Here is a 21495-nt window from a genome sequence, read left to right on the forward strand (position 1 = left end):
CCACGAGCTGCATCTCCATCTATGGAAGGGGTGGGGAACATCCGGCCCGCATCTCTATCTATGGCAGGGGTGGACAGGCAATCCCTACATGTGTCACAGCTGTGTAACACCCACGACACATGCAGCCACGGTGGCTGAAACTGAAATGCCGAGCATGCCGAAACTACTCGGCGAGTACCCGAGCGTTCTCGTTTAAAGGGTTAAATGAGCACGCTCACTCATCACTAATACACACTGTACAATGGTACAGAAGTCTTATATAATGTCTATTAAAGGGAATCTGTCAGGTGATTTTTGTGTAGTATACTAATACCTTGATTACAAGGGCTTGGGCAGCCCTCTCAGGATATGTAACGTTTATTTCTGTTTGTGACCCCAATGTGTTGCTGTAAGCCCCGGACAAATTTATTGTCGCGTGTTGGCAAGTCAAGCATATGTAAATGGAAAATAAATATTCAACCCTTCCCCCGGCCATAATATCGCCCTACCCTCTGCACTGATATCACCTATTCAGACAGACTGCCGTATGCCCAAGTATGCATCGCAATCCTCAAACTGGCCGGCTGCTCTCTTGACCTGAGTGTGATAGCTGCATTGAAATACATGGTGTCACACTCATGTCAGAAGAGCAGACGGTCAGTCAGAGCATTGTGATGCAATCCTCGGGCATACGGCAGTCTGACTGCATTCAATCAGTGACATCAGCCGGGAGGGGTGGCAGGGATTTTGGGCGGGGGAAGGGGTGAATATTCATTTGACATTTTCACCCCTACCCCCACCCATAATCCCGGCCACCCCTCTGCGCCAGCATCATTGATTCAGGTCAGACTGCCGTATGCCCAAGGATCGCATTGCAATCCTCGGACTGGCTGCCTGCTCTTCTGACATGAGCGTGACAGCATGCATTGCTATGCAGCTGTCACTCTCGGGTCAGGAGAGCTGATGGCCAGTCTGAGGATTGCAATGCGATCGTCGGGCATACAGCAGAATCAGTGACGCTGGCGCAGAGGGGTAGTCAGGATTATGGGCGGGGGAAGGGGTGAATAATAATTTGCCATTTACGTATGATGGCTTGCCGGCGCGCGACTATACAGTAAATTTGTCCAGGGCTTACAACAACACAACGGGGCCACATACAGAAATAAAAGTTACATATCCTGAAAGGGCAGCCCTATTTCAGGATACGATTAGTATACTACACAAAAATCACCTGACAAATTCCCTTTAATAGAACTATTATAACATATAACAAAAAATTTCTTCCTGAGTCCTGAACAATCTGACTAAATAGTAGAATTAATAGTCCTAGCAGTATTGCCTTTGCTTGGATACCAACCAACCATCATAACGGTACGTCCTCAATGAGAATCTCCCCCATTATACAGCGATACATCCTCTTCCTTAAAGAAGCACTCTCATCTATATTTTTTATTAAGTGTGGGTACATATGCAGGTAATGTAGTGTGAGTGTATTAATATACTCACCTACCGCTGCTCCCTACAGTGTCCAGCGGCGTTCTGCTCCTCTTCTCAGTGATGTCACCGCTCTGCAGACTCTCCAGGTGACCCGGAAGTGGCTTTTACAGTGCAAATCTATGGAGCATCAGAACAAGGCTCCATTACATTGTAAAGGAGAATTCCAGCTCACAGATAGAGCACAGAGTGAGCTAGTCGCAATGCGATGGTGCACGGAGAAGCGGAGCAGAACAGTGCTGGACACCAGAGAGAGCAGTGGTAGTTGAGTATACAGTGCTGCTCACCATTATTGGCCACCTTCATTTTTTTCATAGACTGTACAATATCTTCAGAAATAAGTGGAAATGTACCAAAGTTATATCTTCAGGATTGTTTAATTAGTGGTCCAAAGTAACACAATAATAATACATTGTTTTTCAACTTCCATGTTGCAATTTCAAAGAAGAAACAGAATTAACAGCATGTGCAGCAATAAAGGCACCCCTAACTAATACTTGCTTGCACACCCTTTGGCATTGAGGACAGCCTCCAAATATTTCTTGTAGCCATCTATAAGCTTCTTGCAATTCTCAGCTGGAATTTTCTCCCACTCTTCCTTTGCAGTTTGTTCAAGCTCTTGAATGTTTGCAGGGTTCTTTTTCCCAATGGCAGATTTCAGCTCACCTCAAAGATTTTCAATGGGATTGAGGTCAGGACTTATTGCTGGCCATTTTAAAACAGTCAATTTTTTTCTTTTTTCAACCATTCCTGTGTTTTGGGTCATTGTCTTGCTGGAGGACCCATGATCTTCGACTCAAACCAAGTAGGACATTTCACTCTAAAATCTCTTGATAATTCTCTGATTTCATGATTCCTGTGATATGGTAAAGGCCTCCAGTACCAGACGCAGCAAAGAAATCCCACAGCATTATGGATCCTCCATCATGTTTAACTGTTGGTAAGGTGTTCTTTTCCCTCTAAGCTTCATTGTGCCGTCTGTAAACAAACTGTTGCTTTGCATTGCCAAAAAGCTCTATTTTTGTTTCATTTGTCTACAGAACATTTTCCCAGAAGGATTGTGGTTTGTCAAGATACTCTTTGGCAAAGATCAGTCATTACTTTTTATGTCTTTTCTTCAGCAATGGTTTCTTCCTTGACCTTCGCCCATAAAGCTCTGCTTGGGTTAGTTTGCAGCGTATAGAACTTTTTGAAACCATGATCCCAGACTGTTCCGGGTTGGCCTTCAGATCTTTGGCGTAGTGTTTTTTCCACCATTTGCACCAACCTTCGAAGATATCTCTTGTCAATTTTCCCCTTTCCCCCACGTCCAGGAGGTTCTTGACGGTTTCATGCTTGGCAAACTTCTTAATAACATTGCGCACTGTTGAAACTGGGATACCAAGGTCTTTGGAGATGGCCTTATACCCTTTGGAAGTCTTGTGTTTGCTGATAATAGCAGTTCTGATGTCCTCAGACAGCTCCTTTGTCTTCATTATTGTGACAAAGGAGCAGGGCCTAACATGATTTGGCTTTTTAAAACACTGAAGTTATCATTCATTGGCTAATTCATGTCAAATGGGCACCAACATTTAACCACAGGTGAATCTCTTTTGTGATTTATCACAAGCAAGTCAAAATAGGTTTCCATACAAAATTAATGTAAAGGGTGCCAATACCAGTGTCACAGCAAGCTTTAGGTTTTTCTATTTTTCCCTCCCATTCTTTTTTGTTTTAAATTATTGTTTATTTGCTCTTTTGTATTTAACATGAGTGCTCTGCACAAAAAACTGTTGCACTTGATTGATTTTTTTCAGGAGATATTCCACATTATGTACTTAAAGAAGATGTTCAGTACTTTATTCCCCCGCCCCCCCAATGTATCCCCCCGGGGCCCCTAAGACTTATTGTAAATACCTTACGTTGTTACTGCCTGTGAGCGGCGCTACCCTTGGCTCACAGGCATCACGTGAATCCGTGCTGACGTCACGACAAGTGAGGCGTGACTCTGCGCTGGGGTCCCCGCGGTGGCTGCTGGGTTGTGGGTGGGGTTACCCCCTGCGTCACCCAGCATCCACCGCGCGCTTTCCCAATGAATGGGGAGAGGCAGAGCGCGTGGTGGATGCCGGATGTGACGCGGGGGGTAACCCTGCCCACAGACTTGCATCCACCGTGGATCCAGGAAGACGGAGACCCCCGGCTGAAGCCTGGACTTGTCGTGACATCAGCGGATGTCAGAGCCGGCTGCAGCCGGGGGTCACGTGATGCCTATGAGCGACCAGTGATAGCGCCGCTCACAGGCATTATCAGCAACAGAAGGTATTTACAATAAGTCTTAGGGGCCCCGGGGGATACATGGGGGGGGGGAATATAAAGTAGTGGACAACCCCTTTAAACTTCATGGGTGCCAATAACAATGAGCAGGACTGTATTAATACCCGCACACTACTATACATTACATACATATACAATAATAATTATTTTATTTCTACAGCACCAACATATTCCGCAGCACTTTACCATTAATCGGGGACATGTACAGTAAAGACAATAAAGACATCACAAAGTAACACATAGTGCAACAGTTACAGGAGGAGTGAGGGCCGTGCTCGCAAGCTTACACTCTATAAGAAATAGGGGGACACAATAGGTAGAATGTTCTGTTATATACCAGCCATCATTATAATAAATAAGGGTTCTCACATAAAGCTGCATGATCCGTCATCAGCCGGGATCTGTCCGAGTGCAGTTACCCTGTGCTATTGGTGCACGGAAGATGTGGAGACAGATGAATAGGAGGGAGCAGATTATCAGTAACATTTAGAGAGAGAGAACAGGAGAGAGTTATATAAACACAATTAATAAAAAAATATAAATTGTAGGTCTTTTTAATGTCATACTACTGTGCAATCAGGGAGAGTTGCTGGGGAGATGCTGTGTATAAACCCTGGTGGTAGCGGTAATGGCGAATTTTCCCCTAGCCATTATAAAACAAATAGCAATAACTATTAGATACATACTGGGGAAATTATCAATACAGTATGATAAATGGACATCACACACAGGCGGACATTGTGGCTCCTGGAGAGGTCACGGTGATGCCTTTTGCTGGACAGTCACTGTGCGCTGTAGCACAGTCACTGTGCGCGATGAATCTCACAGACAGCTGCACTCCAATATTTGCACACTATGGGCAAATTCCACAGCAGACACACATGCGCACAGACAACGTAGGATGGAGTGTGGGGTGCTGGCGCGCTGCCTGCTTACAGTCTCTGGGGAAAATCCACTTTAAAACCTTGGAAGTCTTTAAAATTCATTTAGCCAGCAGGTCTGTGGAGCATTTTATATACAGAGCATACACGGGAGGGGGATTCTCTCCCAGCCCAGGTCACAGACAAAGCCACCTGACGCTCTATTCTTCCCCCCGGTAGTGGGAATGGGGGCTCCTGTGATCAATAAAAAAACATCTTGTGAATCTCATTGTCATCTGGAATTATAGAACCTTTTATAAAATGTGAGAAAGAAGGTAAAAAAAAGGAGGTGAGAATAGTGAACAGAGTAAAAAAAAAAGCAGCACACGAGTCAGTGACGAATTAAAGGGGTTTTCCAGTATTTTAAGAAAGTCATCTGCTCCGATGGTCCCTGCATCTCTGATTAATTTCTGCAGTGATGATGTGCTGTCTGTGTCCATGTGGCAGTCACTGTCCTCATTAGTGACGCTGGCATTTATGGAGGTGGCAGCACTCACCTGCACATGGATGGCACGTCATCACTGCAGGAAGAGAGCGCACACCAGCGGCAGTGCTGGAGCCGGCAGGGAATAAAATGAGAGAGTATAGGTTATTTTTTTATTTTACACCATTTCCTTCTCAATTGATTTTCTTGAAACACTGGAAAACCCCTTTAAACTACAGTTAAAGCAGCTGTAGAATGAACAGAAACAAATCTATGGAGAACGTAGGACTGATGGAGCTGGGGAAGTACAGGGAGCACATAACTGTGCAGGACCGAGGGAGAAGAAACAGGCAGCAGACGTGCACTACACAAGATAGCAGAGGCGGGCATGACATTGGTGCAAGCTGTGCAGCCGCACAGGGGCCCAGGAGGTAAGGGGGCCCACATCTACCTCCAAAGCACAACAGGTGGAACTGTGCATTATGATGAGCTATTGGGCTGCAAAGGTACTGTACATAGACCGTATATTGTTCCCGCATAGGGGCCTTCTTCTGTCTGTGTCAGCTCGTGCAAGATAGACCCCTCTTCTGTCTGTGCCAGCTACCGCAAGATAGACCCCTCTTCTGTCTGTGTCCGCTTCTGCAAGATAGACCCCTCTTCTGTCTGAGCCAGCTCCTGCAAGATAGACTCCTCTTCTGTCTGAGCCAGCTCCTGCAAGATAGACTCCTCTTCTGTCTGTGCCAGCTCCTGCAAGATAGACTCCTCTCCTGTCTGTGCCAGCTACTGCAAGATAGACTCCTCTTCTATCTGTGCCAGCTACCGCAAGATAGACACCTCTTCTATCTGTGCCAGCTACTGCAAGATAGACACCTCTTCTGTCTGTGCCAGCTCCAGCAAGATAGACACCTCTTCTATCTGTGCCAGCTACTGCAAGATAGACACCTCTTCTGTCTGTGCCAGCTCCAGCAAGATAGACACCTCTACTGTCTGTGCCAGCTCCAGCAAGATAGACCCCTCTTCTGTCTGTGTCTGCTCCTGTAAGATAGACTCCTCTTCTGTCAAGATGGCCACAGACATTCAGAGTAAAGGAAGACTAGAGAAACCCTGTAACAAGTCAGTAAATGTACAGTAAGGGCTTGTTTACACAGAGTGACCGCCGGCACAATGGCATCACCAATCGGTAAAATGTAACTGATCAGCAGCCGTTTGTTTACACAGGCAGAGCAAAGTAAATCATGACACTGAAAGTACGGCTTGTTCATGGGGTGATTGGCAGCTGTCTACATGGCAAGGTAACCATAAGATGGGAGCTTTTAATAACACTCATTCAGTGCAATTGCCCCTTAAAGGATCCCTCCCATTTATTTTTTTTGTGTATATAGTGTAGTGTCAGTGTGTTAATATACTCCCCTACCGCCAGTCTCTCCGGGATCCAGCACTCTCCCTTTCCTCTTCTCAGTGACGTCACCGCTCTGCAGACTCTCTGGGTCACACTGCGTTCTGCGTGAACTGGAAGTGGCTTTTCCAGTGTAAGTCTATGGAGCGTCAGAACAAGGCCCCCTGGGCGTACATTATAAAAGAGACTTTAGGCTCACTCGTAGAGCATAGAGTGACCCTCACAGTCTGCTGAGCGGTGACGTCACTAAGAGGAGCAGAACGGCGCTGGATACCACAGAAGACGGCCGTGGATTAGTATATTAACACACACACAATACACTACACAGACATAATCACATACTTCGTGAAAATAATCCTTCATGGGGGGGATCCTTTAAGAGAAGGAGAAATCGGCACAAACATCAATAGATAAATGTAAACTACCATTTAGAAGTGAATATCTGGAAAACAATTAGGTTTTAGGCTGGAGTTCCCATGGCAGGCAGACCATTTCATTTAAAAACGTAGTTATATGTTAATGAGATACATGGGTCACCACCACAATCGTTTCCACTTCACGTCAATTCTAGCCAGGATAATTATGACAATAGACATTTGACCTAGATATGGCACTCATACCAGACACAGTATTAATCTAGGGCTGAATGAGGCAGGCGGCACCAACAAGCCATCAACATGTTCCTATGTGCGCCCTTCCTATCCACAGCTTCAGTTATGGCACAGAGTGAATAAGGGTAGCAGGACCCAAAAGCCATATACGGCCAGCAGATGGCGATACAGAGCTCTGCAATCCCCGGCACTTATGGAGCACAGTATATAATACAAGACTAGACACAACATTCCGGAACACAAAGGAGCAGAAGACAATGCAAACTTCTATTTTGGTGCATCTAAAATGACTTATTCAAGCAGCGCTACTTCATTTATCCAAATCCATTAACCTTAATGTTATAGAAGACTGCACAGAATATATTACGTAAAATTGAAAAAAAATACTGTTCATACCGCCAAAGCTTCAATGCCCCCACTGTGGTAGTCCCCACCAGCATCTGTGCACTTCTTGGCACTCATGACACGCTTTGTATGTATGGGACTGCAGCAGCCAATCACTTTGGTAATGCTTGCTGGCATGAGACTGCGGAGGCCAGTGATTGGCTGCAGCGGTCATGTGCATGAACAGTACATCTATCATTGAAGGAGCAGTAAGCAAAAGCAAGCAGGAACTTCTAAAACTGAAGTACTAGAGACACAAGGGATTATTCAGGATACTATCATTATTTTTGTCTTATTTTATCAACTTCCCTGTCCCTATCCAATCATTGTTAGAGCGCGAAAAAACACTTAAAGGCAGAACAGGTATAAAAATCTAATAAGGGCTCATTCAGACGTCTGCAAACTGGTTCGAGATGGGACAGCAAAGCACGGACTGGTCGCGGCTCTCCAGACCCCAGCGGGACAGCTTCATAGAAATACATGAAAAAGTCACACCCGGGTCGGGAGAGCCGAGGCCAGTCTGATCTAGGACCAATGTGCACAGACGTCTGAATGAGCCTTAAATAAGTAAAAAAAAAACATTCAGAATATCAGAAAGGAAAAAACAGATGCCAATCAATAAAGGAACAGAACAGTCATAATTATACCATGTACTAATAAGAGATCGATTAGCAGAAAGATAGTAAGATACCAAGCTAGCCTGTGATGCTGCTCAGTCTGGTACAGGAAGACAGCAGACAGTTTGTACTTGGCCAGTGAATGTCAAATGTGTGAAAACGGCCTAAATCTGCTGTAAAAAGGTGAGGAGTGAATATAGTAATAGAAGTAAACATCGAATAATGAATAATACCATTATAAAAAGTAGATAATTCTGATTAGTGAACATAATAATGGAAGGTAGGTATGATAAATAGGTTCTAAATGAAAATATTAATGGTAGGTAGCGTTATACTAAATATCATAGTGGAAAGTAGAGGATGAGTGAACATAACATAGAAGGTAGGTATAGTGAACGTAATAATGCTAATTAGATAATAATATAGCCTTACATCTATTATTACATTCACTCATTACCTACCTAATAGATGGTAAGCAGGTAAGGAGTGCGCATAATAATGATGCTTGTGATAAGTAAATATTATAATGGATGGTATATGGTGAATGCACAAAATAATGGTAGGGAGGTGAGAAGTGAATAATATATAGCGTGGTATAGGATGAATGTACAATATAATAGTAGGTTATAAGTGAATAATAAGCCGGCACCAGAGCATTCTTATAAGTGCTGGTCCATGTTGGTAGAATGGTATAAGATGACCACATAATAATGGAAGGTAGGCAATAAGTGAATAATATATAGGATGGTATATACACATAGTAACGGAAGGTAGGTTGTCATAGAAAATAGTAAGATCCCTAAAGCCACTGTAGTGAAGGGGCATTCACCCTCCATCCTCCCTCCTCCTCTCTGGCACAGAATTGCAGTATGAGACAAGAGATAGCAATCTAATCTGCCTTTATGTAAAATGGCACAGTGGACATAGGGAAGTGACAAGTCTAATTAAAAGTTCTTTTGAAGTTCAGGTGACTATAAAAGGATGTCTTTTGTGAGGAAGACTGAGATTTAGAATGGATAGGTAACTGGACAGGAAAGGTCTTTTCAGAAGGCTGGATAACAATAGGGACATGTGTTTACACATAGATAGAGAGGTGGAAGAGCCTATTGTCCCCAGAAAATACATTGTTCCCTTCCGGGGAAATGTTATACATTTACACCAGACTTTATGTCTCCGAAGGAAAGTTATGAATATGGGAGTCTGTATAGATCCGATAGTGATGGGACATACATTTTCAGCTTCAGGGCTAATAGGGGAAGAATATGCATATTTTTTCGTAACTGTGTGACACCTGCCTATAAGCCCCAAATCCATAGTTGCTAAATAGCTGCCAACAGCCATGTTATGTTTGCTCTCTGGGGAAAGGTAAAATCCTGATGAAAAATATGGTGGCGGTCTCAGACTTCTGCAGTCATTAGGAGGCAAGATAACTCATAAGTTGTGAATTTCATAAAATCCTGAAGTGCCGAGAACATCCCACAACCCGGCTCTCGTGAGGTCATCAAGGGAGGGGTAATTCGGTGTAACTTAGCTGCAGATAAAAGGTCAAGCCAAATTATGATCTGTGTTCCTGTAGAGAGATACACATCGGTGTTTGCATGAATCCCGTTCACTGAATGTCTCCAATTGAAGTGCTCTCCTTCCTTCCTTCAGCCTGTATATAAAAAAAAAAACACTGGTGGTGGCAGCTAATAATCTTTTTTGGGTTATTGTGGAATTCGCAGTGACCGTATCGGATGTATATACAGTTGAAACCAGAAGTTTACATACACTATATAAAATGACCATACAGGTTGGGAATACATCTCAATGCGTTTCTGGCAAAAAACCCTTATTCACGGAGATACCGATTAAAAGGAGAGATAGTAGAGATACAGAAAATATAAAATGGTCTGAAAAAACTAAATTTCTGTCATGTGATGTGGTAAATCTGTTTTCATCTATTCCACATAATCTAGCATTAACTGCTGTGTTACACCATTTACAAAAATATAGCGGCTATACGGACGAAACAAAGGAAATGATTATCCTCAGTATTGAATATCTCCTTGAGCATCATTTTTTTTATGTTCAATGAAGAATATTATTTCCAAATCAAAGGTTGCCCAATGGGCTCATGTTTCTCCCCATCTTTAGCCGTACTTTTTGTATTATGGTGGGAAGAGAGCACTATTTTCACAGACAAAAATCCTTTTAAAAATGACATTGAACTATATGTTAGATATTTGGACGATGTTTTACTAATATGGGTAGGAGAAGTGGAAAAAATCCCATATTTTATATCCTATATCAATGCTAATGATGTAAATTTAAAATTTACTTATAATGAACCGCAGGATAAAATCAGCTTTTTGGATTTGTATCTCATGGGGGATGTAAAACAACAAAAGGTTAGATATCACAACTATAGAAAACCTATTAGTGGGAACACTACACTTAGAGCAGACAGCTGCCACCCGCCCATACTGTGAATTCAATCCCCTATGGTGAATTAAATACAGTAGAATTTATAGAAATAGCTCTGATATCACACTATTCAATGAACAAGCAAAGTTAGCAACATCTAGATTAATGGAAAGGGGGTATAAGAAAAAACATATTGATTCAGCAATGAAAGAAGTTCTTGTAAGAAATACTCATTTAAACAACAGAGATGATGGTATTAATAACAACAAGAAACCAATAATAATAAAATCTAATATGGACTAAAAACGATCTTCAGTACCCCATATAGTTGCCAATTTCAGGAAATAAAAAATATTATAAACAGATATGTCCCTGTATTATTCCAAGATCGGGACTTAAATAAAATCCTGAAAAATGGATTAGTATGTGTGCCGAGAAAAGGGAGATCAATAGGTGCTACTCTTTCCCCAAGTCTATACATGCCACAAAAAAGTGATAAAAAAAACCTGGCTAAGTGGTAAAGGTTTTTTTAAATGTGCATGTTCCAAATGTACGATGTGTCAGTATACATTGCAAACTCAGAAAATTGATGCAGCCAATGATATTAAAATATATATTAATTGCAATACAAATTATGTTGTGTATTGCATATTTTGCAAAGAATGTAAAATAAAATACATTGGCTGCACAATACGTAAATTAAAGAAATGGATGGCAGAACATGTTACCACATTCAGGAGCATGCAAGCATTTTGTAGAGAGACATAAAGGGGAATTAAACAATTTTTAATTCTATGGCCTAGAAAAAGTAGATATTCCTATTAGAGGAGGGGATTGAAGGAAAAAACTCCTCCTAAGAGAATTATTTTGGATCATTAAACTTGATACAAAATACCCCAACGGTATGAACCATAGGAATGATACTCTTTACCTATATTACATTTTAGGCATTTGAATGCAGTTTTTTTTTCTCCTTCTGGTTTTCCTTGTGATTTAGCCTTGTGATTATGCTAATTATTCTCTAATGTGATTGATTGCTTACATATGTGTTTATCGATTAACGGTTGGTTACCATTTGTTTTTATACCATGTATCATAAAGAATCTGTATCTCAGTGAATAAGGGCTTTTTGCCAGAAACGCGTTGAGATGTATCCCCAACCTGTATGATCTTTTAAATTATTTTGTAATAAATTAAGGATTTTAATTATTTTTAGGACTCACCAAAATTATTTTCTTATGTGAAGCCGTAAGTCACGGCTACTGGTTGGAGACCCACAACATTGTAAGATGGACTGAGTCATATAAATAGGACACGGTGAGGCTGCTTTTTTGTTTATTTACCTATATAAAAAGACATATGCATGTTTTTCTCAATATCTGACATGGAAGCAGAATAAACCTTTCCAGTTTTAGGTCAATTAGGATTGCCATAATTTTTAATATTTGCCAAATGCCAGAATAATGAGAGAGAGAGAATGTTTTAAGGCATTTTTATTACTTAGTGCAAAGTCAAAAGTTTACATACACTAAGGCTATGTTCACACACGTTGTGTTTTTTTCTGCAGCTAAATCTGCTGACAACTTTTCTCTGGCAGGAAAAGAGCAGCGTTTTTTTTCACTGTCCTTCTGTCTCTATTTATACATGTACATAAAGTTCTGTGAAAAAAAAGAACCCCATTCTATTTTGCCATCAAAAATGCAGATGCGTTTTTGCAGCATTTTTTTCACCACCCATTACTTCCTATGGGTGAAAAAACACTGCAAAAATGCTAAAAGAAGTGACATGCTCTATTATCCAAAAACACAAGGCAGAAAATATGCAGCAAACAAAAAGCAACATGTATCAACAGAGAATTCTGGTTTCTTATAGCCTTTGCTGGTACTGCTAAACGCAGCTGAAAATTTGCATAAAAATCTGCTACAAAATACTCAGCTAAACGCAACGTGTGAGAACACAGCCTAAGATTACTACGCCTTTAAACAATTCTGGACTGCCCATATGATGATGTCATGTGTTTGGAAGCTTCTGTTTTTTTGGCAACATCTGAGTTAATTAGAGAAACACCTTGTCTAGCATCATGGGAAAGTCTAAAGAAATCAGCCAACATATCAGGAAGAGAATTGTGGACTTGCACAAGTCTGGTTCATCCTTGGGTACAATTTCAAGATACCTGAAGGTGTCTCGTTCATCTGTACAAACAATTATACGCAAGTACAAACAATATATTCATATATTCCATGTGTTGGATTGGAGGTGTATATACCATACACTCACTGTTAGTTTTCCAATAACCGGTCTATTAGTGGAAACAGCCTGCGGCCTCCTGCGTTAATCGTCACTTAATCAAGTAATTGTCCGGACGATAGGGGGCAGCAGAGGGCTGTTCGGGACAAAAAGATATCAGCGGGTGGATCTGCATAACCTCCCGGGCTGTTGTGCGATTATCCTTGACAATTGGCGGCATCGGTGGGATTCTGGGTGATCTCCCAGGCTGTGATCTTTGACAATTGGTCGCAGCGGTGGGATCTGCGTGATCTCTCCGGTGTCATCCTTGACATAGGTGATAAGTGAATAATATATAGGATGGTATTTGAGGATCACATAATAATGGAAGGTAGGTGACAAGTGAATAATATAAAGGATGGTAGATACACATAATAAAGGAAGGTAGGTGATAAGGGAAAAGGGAAGCACAGTGGCTTAGTGGTTACCACTGCAGCCTTGCAGCGCTGGGCTCCTGGGTTCAAATCCCAACAAGGACAACATCTGCAAGGAGTTTGTATGTTCTCCCCGTGGTTTGCGTGGGTTTCCTCTGGGTTCTCTGGTTTCCTCCTACACTCCAAAGACATACTGATAGGGAATATAGATTGTGAGCCCCGATGGGGACAGTGCCGATATTGTCTGTGAAGCGCTATGGAATTAATGGCGGTATACAGTATAAGTGAGTAAAATAAATAAATATATAGGATGGTACATACACATAATAATGGAAGGTAAGTGATAAGTGAATAATACATAGGGTAGTATATGCACATAATAATGGTGAGTCGGAGATAAGTAAATAATATATAGGATGGTTGCAAAGGATGAGGGGGATGTAATGGCAGCTTACAATCATCCTGTAAGCATGTGTAGTTGTAACAAGACACCTGGCCAGCTTCAAACAAGGGATTCAATCCCCCACCAGCTAGCTAGATGTAAGCTCCTACAGGAAGACCCCCTGTGGATCCAAACCATGCGGACTGCTTTGTTCAGACAGATAGGAATTCCATATCGAGTTATGGAAATACTATACGTCCTAGCCATATTTCCGAGATTCCCAGACCGGACCGCACACCGTCTAGTGTCCCAATTCGTTCTGACCTCACAGGGTGGGGAGATACATAGAATAGCTAGTAGGAAACAGATAATACAGCTGTGTTTATTCTCCACGCGTCACAGGGGCCCGGCTGGATCCGATGACACCAGAACTGCCTCCCTAGGACCTACCATTAAGGAGTTATGACCCATCTGAAGTTTTGGAGTTATTCTCTGCCAGGGGCACGAGGAAGAGACTCAATTTCAGCCCAGAGGGCAGGAGCGGAGTTACCCATAAGAGATATAAGCTAGAGTAAGGCCATGTGGTCCACTTTGAACAGGGGAACTAACGTCAAGTAACGTGCTGCGAAGGACCGAGGAACCCGCTGGAAGCTCGGGCCACCATGAGGCCCACCGCACACATGATTAGCCGTCACCAGTAATTGACATGATTCATCTGCTTATATCTTTTGTCCTACCACTATTGTATTTGCATATCTGACATTATATATGTATAACCCTTGTGTATATAGTGCATTGTCTAGTGTGCCCTTAAGGTGATTAAATATATAATTTAACGTTGAGCTGTTCTTTTATCCCGATCCACGAATCCACATGTCTGTTCTCAGTTTAATTTCCCATGCTACCGGGGCTGGTTTCTGACCCGATATAACTCCAGTTAATGGACGGGGTTTATATCGAATAAGAAATGGTGGCGGCTCTACTGGGCTGATAACGTTCTGTTTCACTGGGGCTAATGAAGGAGGCCTCTCAGTCTGTCAGGGACGTGAGTGAGTGTGGTGCTACGTCAGTGACTGAGTGGGCCACTTCTTCTCACTCCCTTTACATTCCTGAGCCAGTGAGGACAGAGGGTGTCAGTATAAAACTGTACCAATCTGACCTTACGTGTCCCAGAGGGGTGCGGAACGTCACATTGGTGCAAAGTGCAGATCCGTATCACGTGATCTGTCTGACGTAATAGTGATGTCAGGCGGGTGGCAAGGCGCGAATCCTTCACAATAGTATATGCACATAATAATGGTGGGTAGGTGATAAGTAAATAATATATAGGATGGTATATACATATAATAATGGTGGGTAGGTGATAAGTGAATAATACACTGCTCAAAAAAATAAAGGGAATACTCAAATAACACATCCTAGATCTGAATGAATGAAATATTCTCATTGTATACTTTGTTCTGTACAAAGTTGAAAGTGCTGACAACAAAATCACACAAAAATCATCAATGAAAATCAAATTTATTAACCAATGGAGGCCTGGATTTGGAGTCACCCCCAAAATTAAAGTGGAAAAACACACTACAGGCTGATCCAACTTTGATGTAATGTCCTTAAAACAAGTCAAAATGAGGCTCAGTATTGTGTGTGCCCTCCACATGCCTGTATGACCTCCCTACAATGCCTGGGCATGCTCCAGATGAGGTTGCGGATGGTCTCCTGTGGGATCTCCTCCCAGACCTGGACTAAAGCATCCGCCAACTCCTGGACAGTCTGTGGTGCAACGTGACGTGGGTGGATGGAGCGAGACACGATGTCCCAGATGTGCTCAATTGGATTCAGGTCTGGGGAACGGGTAGGCCAGTCCATAGCTTCAATGCCTTCATCTTGCAGGAATTGCTGACACACTTCAGCCACATGAGGTCTGGCATTGTCCTGCATTAGGAGGAACCCAGGGCCAACCGCACCAGCATATGGTCTCACAAGGGGTCTGAGGATCTCAAATCGGTACCTAATGGCAGTCAGGCTACCTCTGGCGAGCACATGGAGGGCTGTGCGGCCCTCCAAAGAAATGCGACCCCACAACATTACTGACCCACTGCCAAACCGGTCATGCTGAAGGATGTTGCAGGCAGCAGATTGCTCTCCATGGCGTCTCCAGACTGTCACGTCTGTCACATGTGCTCAGTGTGAACCAGCTTTCATCTGTGAAGAGCACAGGGCCAATCCTGGTGTTCTGTGGCAAATGCCAAGCGTCCTGCACGGTGTTAGGCTGTGAGCACAACCCCCATCTATGGACGTCGGGCCCTCATACCATCCTCATGGAGTTGATTTCTAACAGTTTGTGCAGACACATGCACATTTGTGGCCTGCTGGAGGTTATTTTGCAGGGCTCTGGCAGTGCTCCCCCTGTTCTTCCTTGCACAAAGGCGGAGGTAGCGGTCCTGTTGCTGGGTTGTTGCCATCCTACGACCCCCTCCATGTCTCCTGGTGTACTGGCCTGTCTCCTGGTAGCGTCTCCAGCCTCTGGACACTATGCTGACAGACACAGCAAACCTTCTTGCCACAGTTCGCATTGATGTGCCATCCTGGATGAGCTGCACTACCTGTGCAACTTCTGTGGGTTGCAGAGTCTGTCTCGTGCTACCACGAGTGTGAAAGCACAACCAACATTCAAAAGTGACCAAAACATCAGCCATAAAGCATTGGTACTGAGATGTGGTCTGTGGTCCCCACCTGCAGAACCACTCCTTTATTGAGTGTGTCTTGATAATTGCCAATAATTTCCATCTATTGTCTATTCCATCTGCACAACAGCATGTGAAACTGATTGTCAATCAGTGTTGCTTCCTAAGTGGACAGTTTGATTTCACAGAAGTTTGATTCACTTGGAGTTATATTCCGTTGTTTAAGTGTTCCCTTTTTTGAGCAGTGTATTATAGGATGGTATATGCACATAATAATGGTGGGTAGGTGATAAGTGAATAATATAGGATGGTATATGAGGACCACATAATAATGGTGGGTAGGTGATAAGTGAATACAACAATGACAGGCAAATCTCTCTTCTATTGGCAGATAATGAAAGCTCCCGGTCGCCCACAATTCCACGAATAACATCTAGTTAGTCATCAGCCTTTGGATTGTATAGAGTCACACACGTCAATGCGACGCCAACACTAGATTGTGTAAGTAATAGCTCCAGTAACTTTGTGTAAAGTGCAATGTGCCTGAAGTTGTCATGCACACCGAGGCTATAGACTATCAATGCTGGCAATTAGCGTAGATATGAGACAGAACAGTAATAGCAGCTATGGAGCGCAATAAATAATAACACTACGAGCTGTCAAAGAAAAAGCTATGAAAAATAATAATAATTAAAGCCTGTGCGCAAGGAGGAACCCCGTGCCCACTACCCCTCGCACAAACCGCGCAGATAAATAGAAATATCTCACAACCCACATACAAGCTTCTTTCACACCAGTCAAAATGACAGAATTTATCTTTGAAACCTGCTGGCAACATCCTCTGCATTATTAAAAGAGTGTCTGGATATAAGGGGATTAAACACTGCCGCATACATTATTCCAAAATATGTCTAACAAGTAGCTTCATTATCCTCTGCCTTTTCACAGCTCCTTGTGATGTAGCAATGCTACATTTTCCTTTTTTATTTTTACCAACAGCTGGGAAGGGTGAGCTCCCAGCCCATTCTTAGTGTTCACATCTTGCCATAGCCCCTTCTCCCCCTCGTCATTGTGTTTCCTGCAGAACAGAGGAAGGGCCCTTCTTCTAAAGATCAATTCATATTTCCATAATCCATGCTTGTGCCTCTCCCCGGGGTGGTGGGTGTCCCTCGTGTCTTCTGCTACGTTCTACAACTGTCAATAAGTCCCGGTAACAATGGGGCTCAGACAAAGGGGCTCTGGCAGACGAAAGAGGCAGATAAGTGGGGGGAGCCTTGGCTGGTGCCATATGCTGGTTTGATTTTTAAAATGCCCTCCCGGTAAAGAAGAACTGTTTCTTCATCGTAATCTCCAACATGCACTTTTAACCCTTCCGCACAACAAAGGCGAATGCTTTATAATAGCTTATACACATTACTAGATTGTAAGTAGAGTCGTTTCCACCATCTCAATTATAACATGACGGATGTCATCATATTATTCCTCGTTGATATGAATAATTCGATTTTTTTTTTTATTTTAGGGTTTTTTTTGTTTGTTTTTTTAAGTTAAACATAGGTAAAATGTGACTTATTTGTGGCACCGTAAACTAAAAAAATAAGGAGAATCAGGATATCCAATGTACATTGGTTTACAGTGATCCATTCTCTATAGTAAAAACACAATGGCGTGCCGTAAAATGTAATCATCTCAAGAATCAAAGCAGCCCGGCCGTAAGAAATAGAGATGGAAATTTCTAAATGAGATTATCCCTTAAAGACCATTACAGACGTGGCCATTAACCCCAGATTAAGTGGTTAAGACCTGAGTCTGCCATTCAGATGTCACACGTGCCGTGACCACAAAGCAGGTGAACTGGATGGAATACAGAGCCAGCGCTCACACCACCACGCCACCAGGCAGGAGTCTGTGAAAGCTAAGGCTGTGTGCACACGATGAGTTTTTGATGCTGCATATTTTTCATATATTTGCATTAGATGCGAAAAATCCTCAAGTAAAAAACGCACATGCGGTTTTAGTGCGTTTCCGCAGCAGAAATGCATCAAAAACGCATGTGATCCGTTCATGACTGTATCAATAAAGTTTTGTCAAAGCTAAATACAAGGAAGTATCAAAAACAAAGCAGCTTTATTTAAAACATGACACACCAACAAGACACACAAAAAAGCAGCATCAAAAACACGATAAAAACGGATGTAAAAAAATGGCACTCAAACGCACAATGAAAAAACACAAGTTACCGAATTTATATAATAGGTGCAGAAAATTTGTAACATCAAAAACTCACCAAAAGTGGTTCGTGGGAACGTTGCCTAAAAGTATGACCTATTGTACAATGAACAACTGGATATCCGTATAAGAAAGGATTCGATATTGCCCTTGTACATTTAAGGCTTCCAGTCCTATGGGTCTAAGTGCTAATCTCATAACGGGTAATGCATTGTGGCAAAGCTCCATACACGATCTCAAGGACCATCGCTGCAGGGTAAGAGGTTGACATGTTATCATCCATGTGGATAGGACCTACAGCCCTCTGTACATATTCAATTAACTATGAAGAGAAATGTTAGTAGTGTTGCCTATTCTCTGTCCCTTTGATATGTAAAAATAAGGTTTTATGCATTTTTTGGATGGTTTACATACAGAGAAGGGTTAACAAATCCTAACATTTGGAACTATAAGAAGATTGGTGTTGGCACTGCAGCACTATGAGGCCAATTGTCTGAGATGCAAGTCTACCATTGGAGAAGGCTTCAACTTCACTTCTACCACCAGGCAAGGTGGCAAGTCACTACTGGTAAGAAATTTCCAGCTGCCGCCATAGGTGTGGGAGTATTCTATGGCTTTGAAGTGGCACAGCACAAGATGGGTCTGAGAGCAAGACAGCGACTCACAGAACCCTGCATTTGATATTAGAGCAATATCAGGCCACAGCATAGGGGAAAAGTGGAGGTCAGCTGAGGCCACACGTCCTCTCCACAAGTACTCCATATAGTGCTCCCTCTTATTGACTGTCTCCTTCATTCGATCTCTTGGGAATAGAATGGATGGGAGTGCAGAAGCCTGGAGAGCACTGAGTCTCACAACTGGTGGTGAAGAGGCTGCCGTAGAGGCGTGAAGAGGCTTACGTAGCCCATGCCGATGGACCCACTGTTACATCCTGTGCAGCCACAATACATTACAGTCCTTCTGAACTCAGGAAAGACAGGTTTTCTCAAATAAGACCCCTTCTTAAGTAAGTGGCAACCACAGCGCCCTCATGAGAACAATTGCCCCATTGTCCCTGTAACATTAATGCCTATTTGAGATTCCCCATATTGTCAAAACCCACAATGCCCTTATAATAAGTGGCCAACACCTCCTGAAAGGCAACTACCACACTGTCCTCATCATTCCTGGCCAGTACCTTTATAATAACGGTACGTGGCGGTGTCCCCCTGAAGGTAACTGCCATTGTTCTCATACAGATGGCAGCCACAGTGCACCCCATAATACCAGGCAGGGCTCCGAAAACAGCAACAACTTCAGTAACAAAAAACTGTCCACATGAAATATGGCTTGATTTTATTATATTAGTAGCGTTATTAAAAATAAAATAAAACCTTTTTCACCCACAAATACTAGTTTTACTCTGACAGTGTAATGCTAAATTCGTATAATTTATCACAATGTATAATACGCAAAGTGAATGAAAAATTACAAAAAAAATAACAACAAAACCCCAAAATAACAGAGCATAATTGCAGGTTCCCACACCCGACACTCACAATCCAAGTATGGATGGCAATGTTTGGACTAATAGAGATGTCCTGACCCGAATAGCCTCATAGGCATATGTGAACCTGCTCAGTTTGGGTGCGGAGACCGGCAGCCAGGTCTGGACATGGAGATCCATACTTGTGAATGTCGGACATGTCAAAAGGCATAATCAGATTTGCACACGCACAATAAGATTGGTCAAAAGCACCTGAGTTCCCAACTGGAAGACAGACGAATTTTCATCTAATAGGTATCTAAAACAATGGCCTATGAACCCAGGGCGATAGCAGAGAGCGGAAATGCTGCCGATTTACTGCAGATTTTACCCTATGTATTGCAAAGAGTGAAAACCATGGTAAAATCCAAGGTAAAAATCCACAGCATAAACTGAACTGCAGATTTAAAATCCGTAGAGCATGTCAATTTTCACTGCAGATTTTCTCCACTGTGTAAGGATGAGATTTTTTAACATTTGCTGGTACTGTAACACACTGTCATTTCTGCATACAAATCAGGGGTGGAAAATGTATTGTGCATCTGTCCCACGTGGAGTTATTCTTTACCATGACAGTAATCTAAACAATTCTTATGATCATTTCCGTCCATACGGAAATCACTTTTCTTACAGAATTGCTGATAATGAAAATCCAGATTATTCTAACGACCTCCAAACTGAACGCATTCTTCAAGAATTCTATATTAAAGTAAAGTTCAGGACAAACTACTGTGCTTGGGCCTAATTAAAGGTGTTTTACATATGCAAAATTCATTCTGTTAGCTTGAAGGTCAGTAAAGTCATTGCAGTTTCAGCTCACACCAACAGATAGCACAGCAGATTTACCACTGACAAATATGAAGGTAATTGTGAGCTGCACACAATGAACGAGCATTCTTGCGAGCGGTCCAGAGATCTTCCAGGGACGCCGAGGTGTGCACACATCATTACGTCCAGCCGCGCTCACTGGGCTCTAACACAAGCAGACCTACTTGTGATGTTACCAACCTGGTCAGAGAAGTCCTCCGGGAACTTCCAGAGTAAGGCCGGATCTGTAAATAATTGACACAGAGCATTAATCAGAGGAGTCAGGACAGCATGGAACCACCAGAGACATTAATATTGACAACTTCTCTTCCAAGGATAATCATAATTCTCGCACACATACTCACAAGACTTCTGTGGACCCCAAATAGTTAATCCTGACCTCTACAACTGGGCACACACAATGCCTGGTTTTTATACGGAGTAATCTGTAATCTTCCAATCCAAGCCATACTACTTACATGATTAGAATACAGCATTCCATGTTCACACTACAATCTGGGTGTGCGCGGCACATAACAATACATTAGCCAGAAAATAGTGACAAATTAGTATTCCAAAATTAGACTTATAAGACTTTTAATTTATTGCAATTTTTTTAGTATCAAAGGATCACCTCTATTTAGAAAAGTAGTAAATTCCG

General features: G+C 42.5%; 1 protein-coding gene across 5 annotated transcripts in view; it reads right to left on the minus strand.

The window, feature by feature from the left end:
• The window catches only part of DENND1B (DENN domain containing 1B), a 252584-nt gene that overhangs the window by 163497 nt on the left and 67592 nt on the right, over nt 1–21495 (minus strand). For all 5 annotated transcript variants that reach the window (XM_073642869.1, XM_073642870.1, XM_073642868.1 and 2 more), the window contains exon 3: nt 21036–21079. In XM_073642869.1, the coding sequence (XP_073498970.1) occupies nt 21036–21079 (44 nt within the window). The remainder of the gene's footprint in view (nt 1–21035; nt 21080–21495) is intronic.

Source organism: Phyllobates terribilis, unplaced genomic scaffold, assembly GCF_046119375.1.
Source record: "Phyllobates terribilis strain yellow unplaced genomic scaffold, ASM4611937v1 Scaffold_8__6_contigs__length_399053987, whole genome shotgun sequence".
Taxonomy (NCBI): domain Eukaryota; kingdom Metazoa; phylum Chordata; class Amphibia; order Anura; family Dendrobatidae; genus Phyllobates; species Phyllobates terribilis.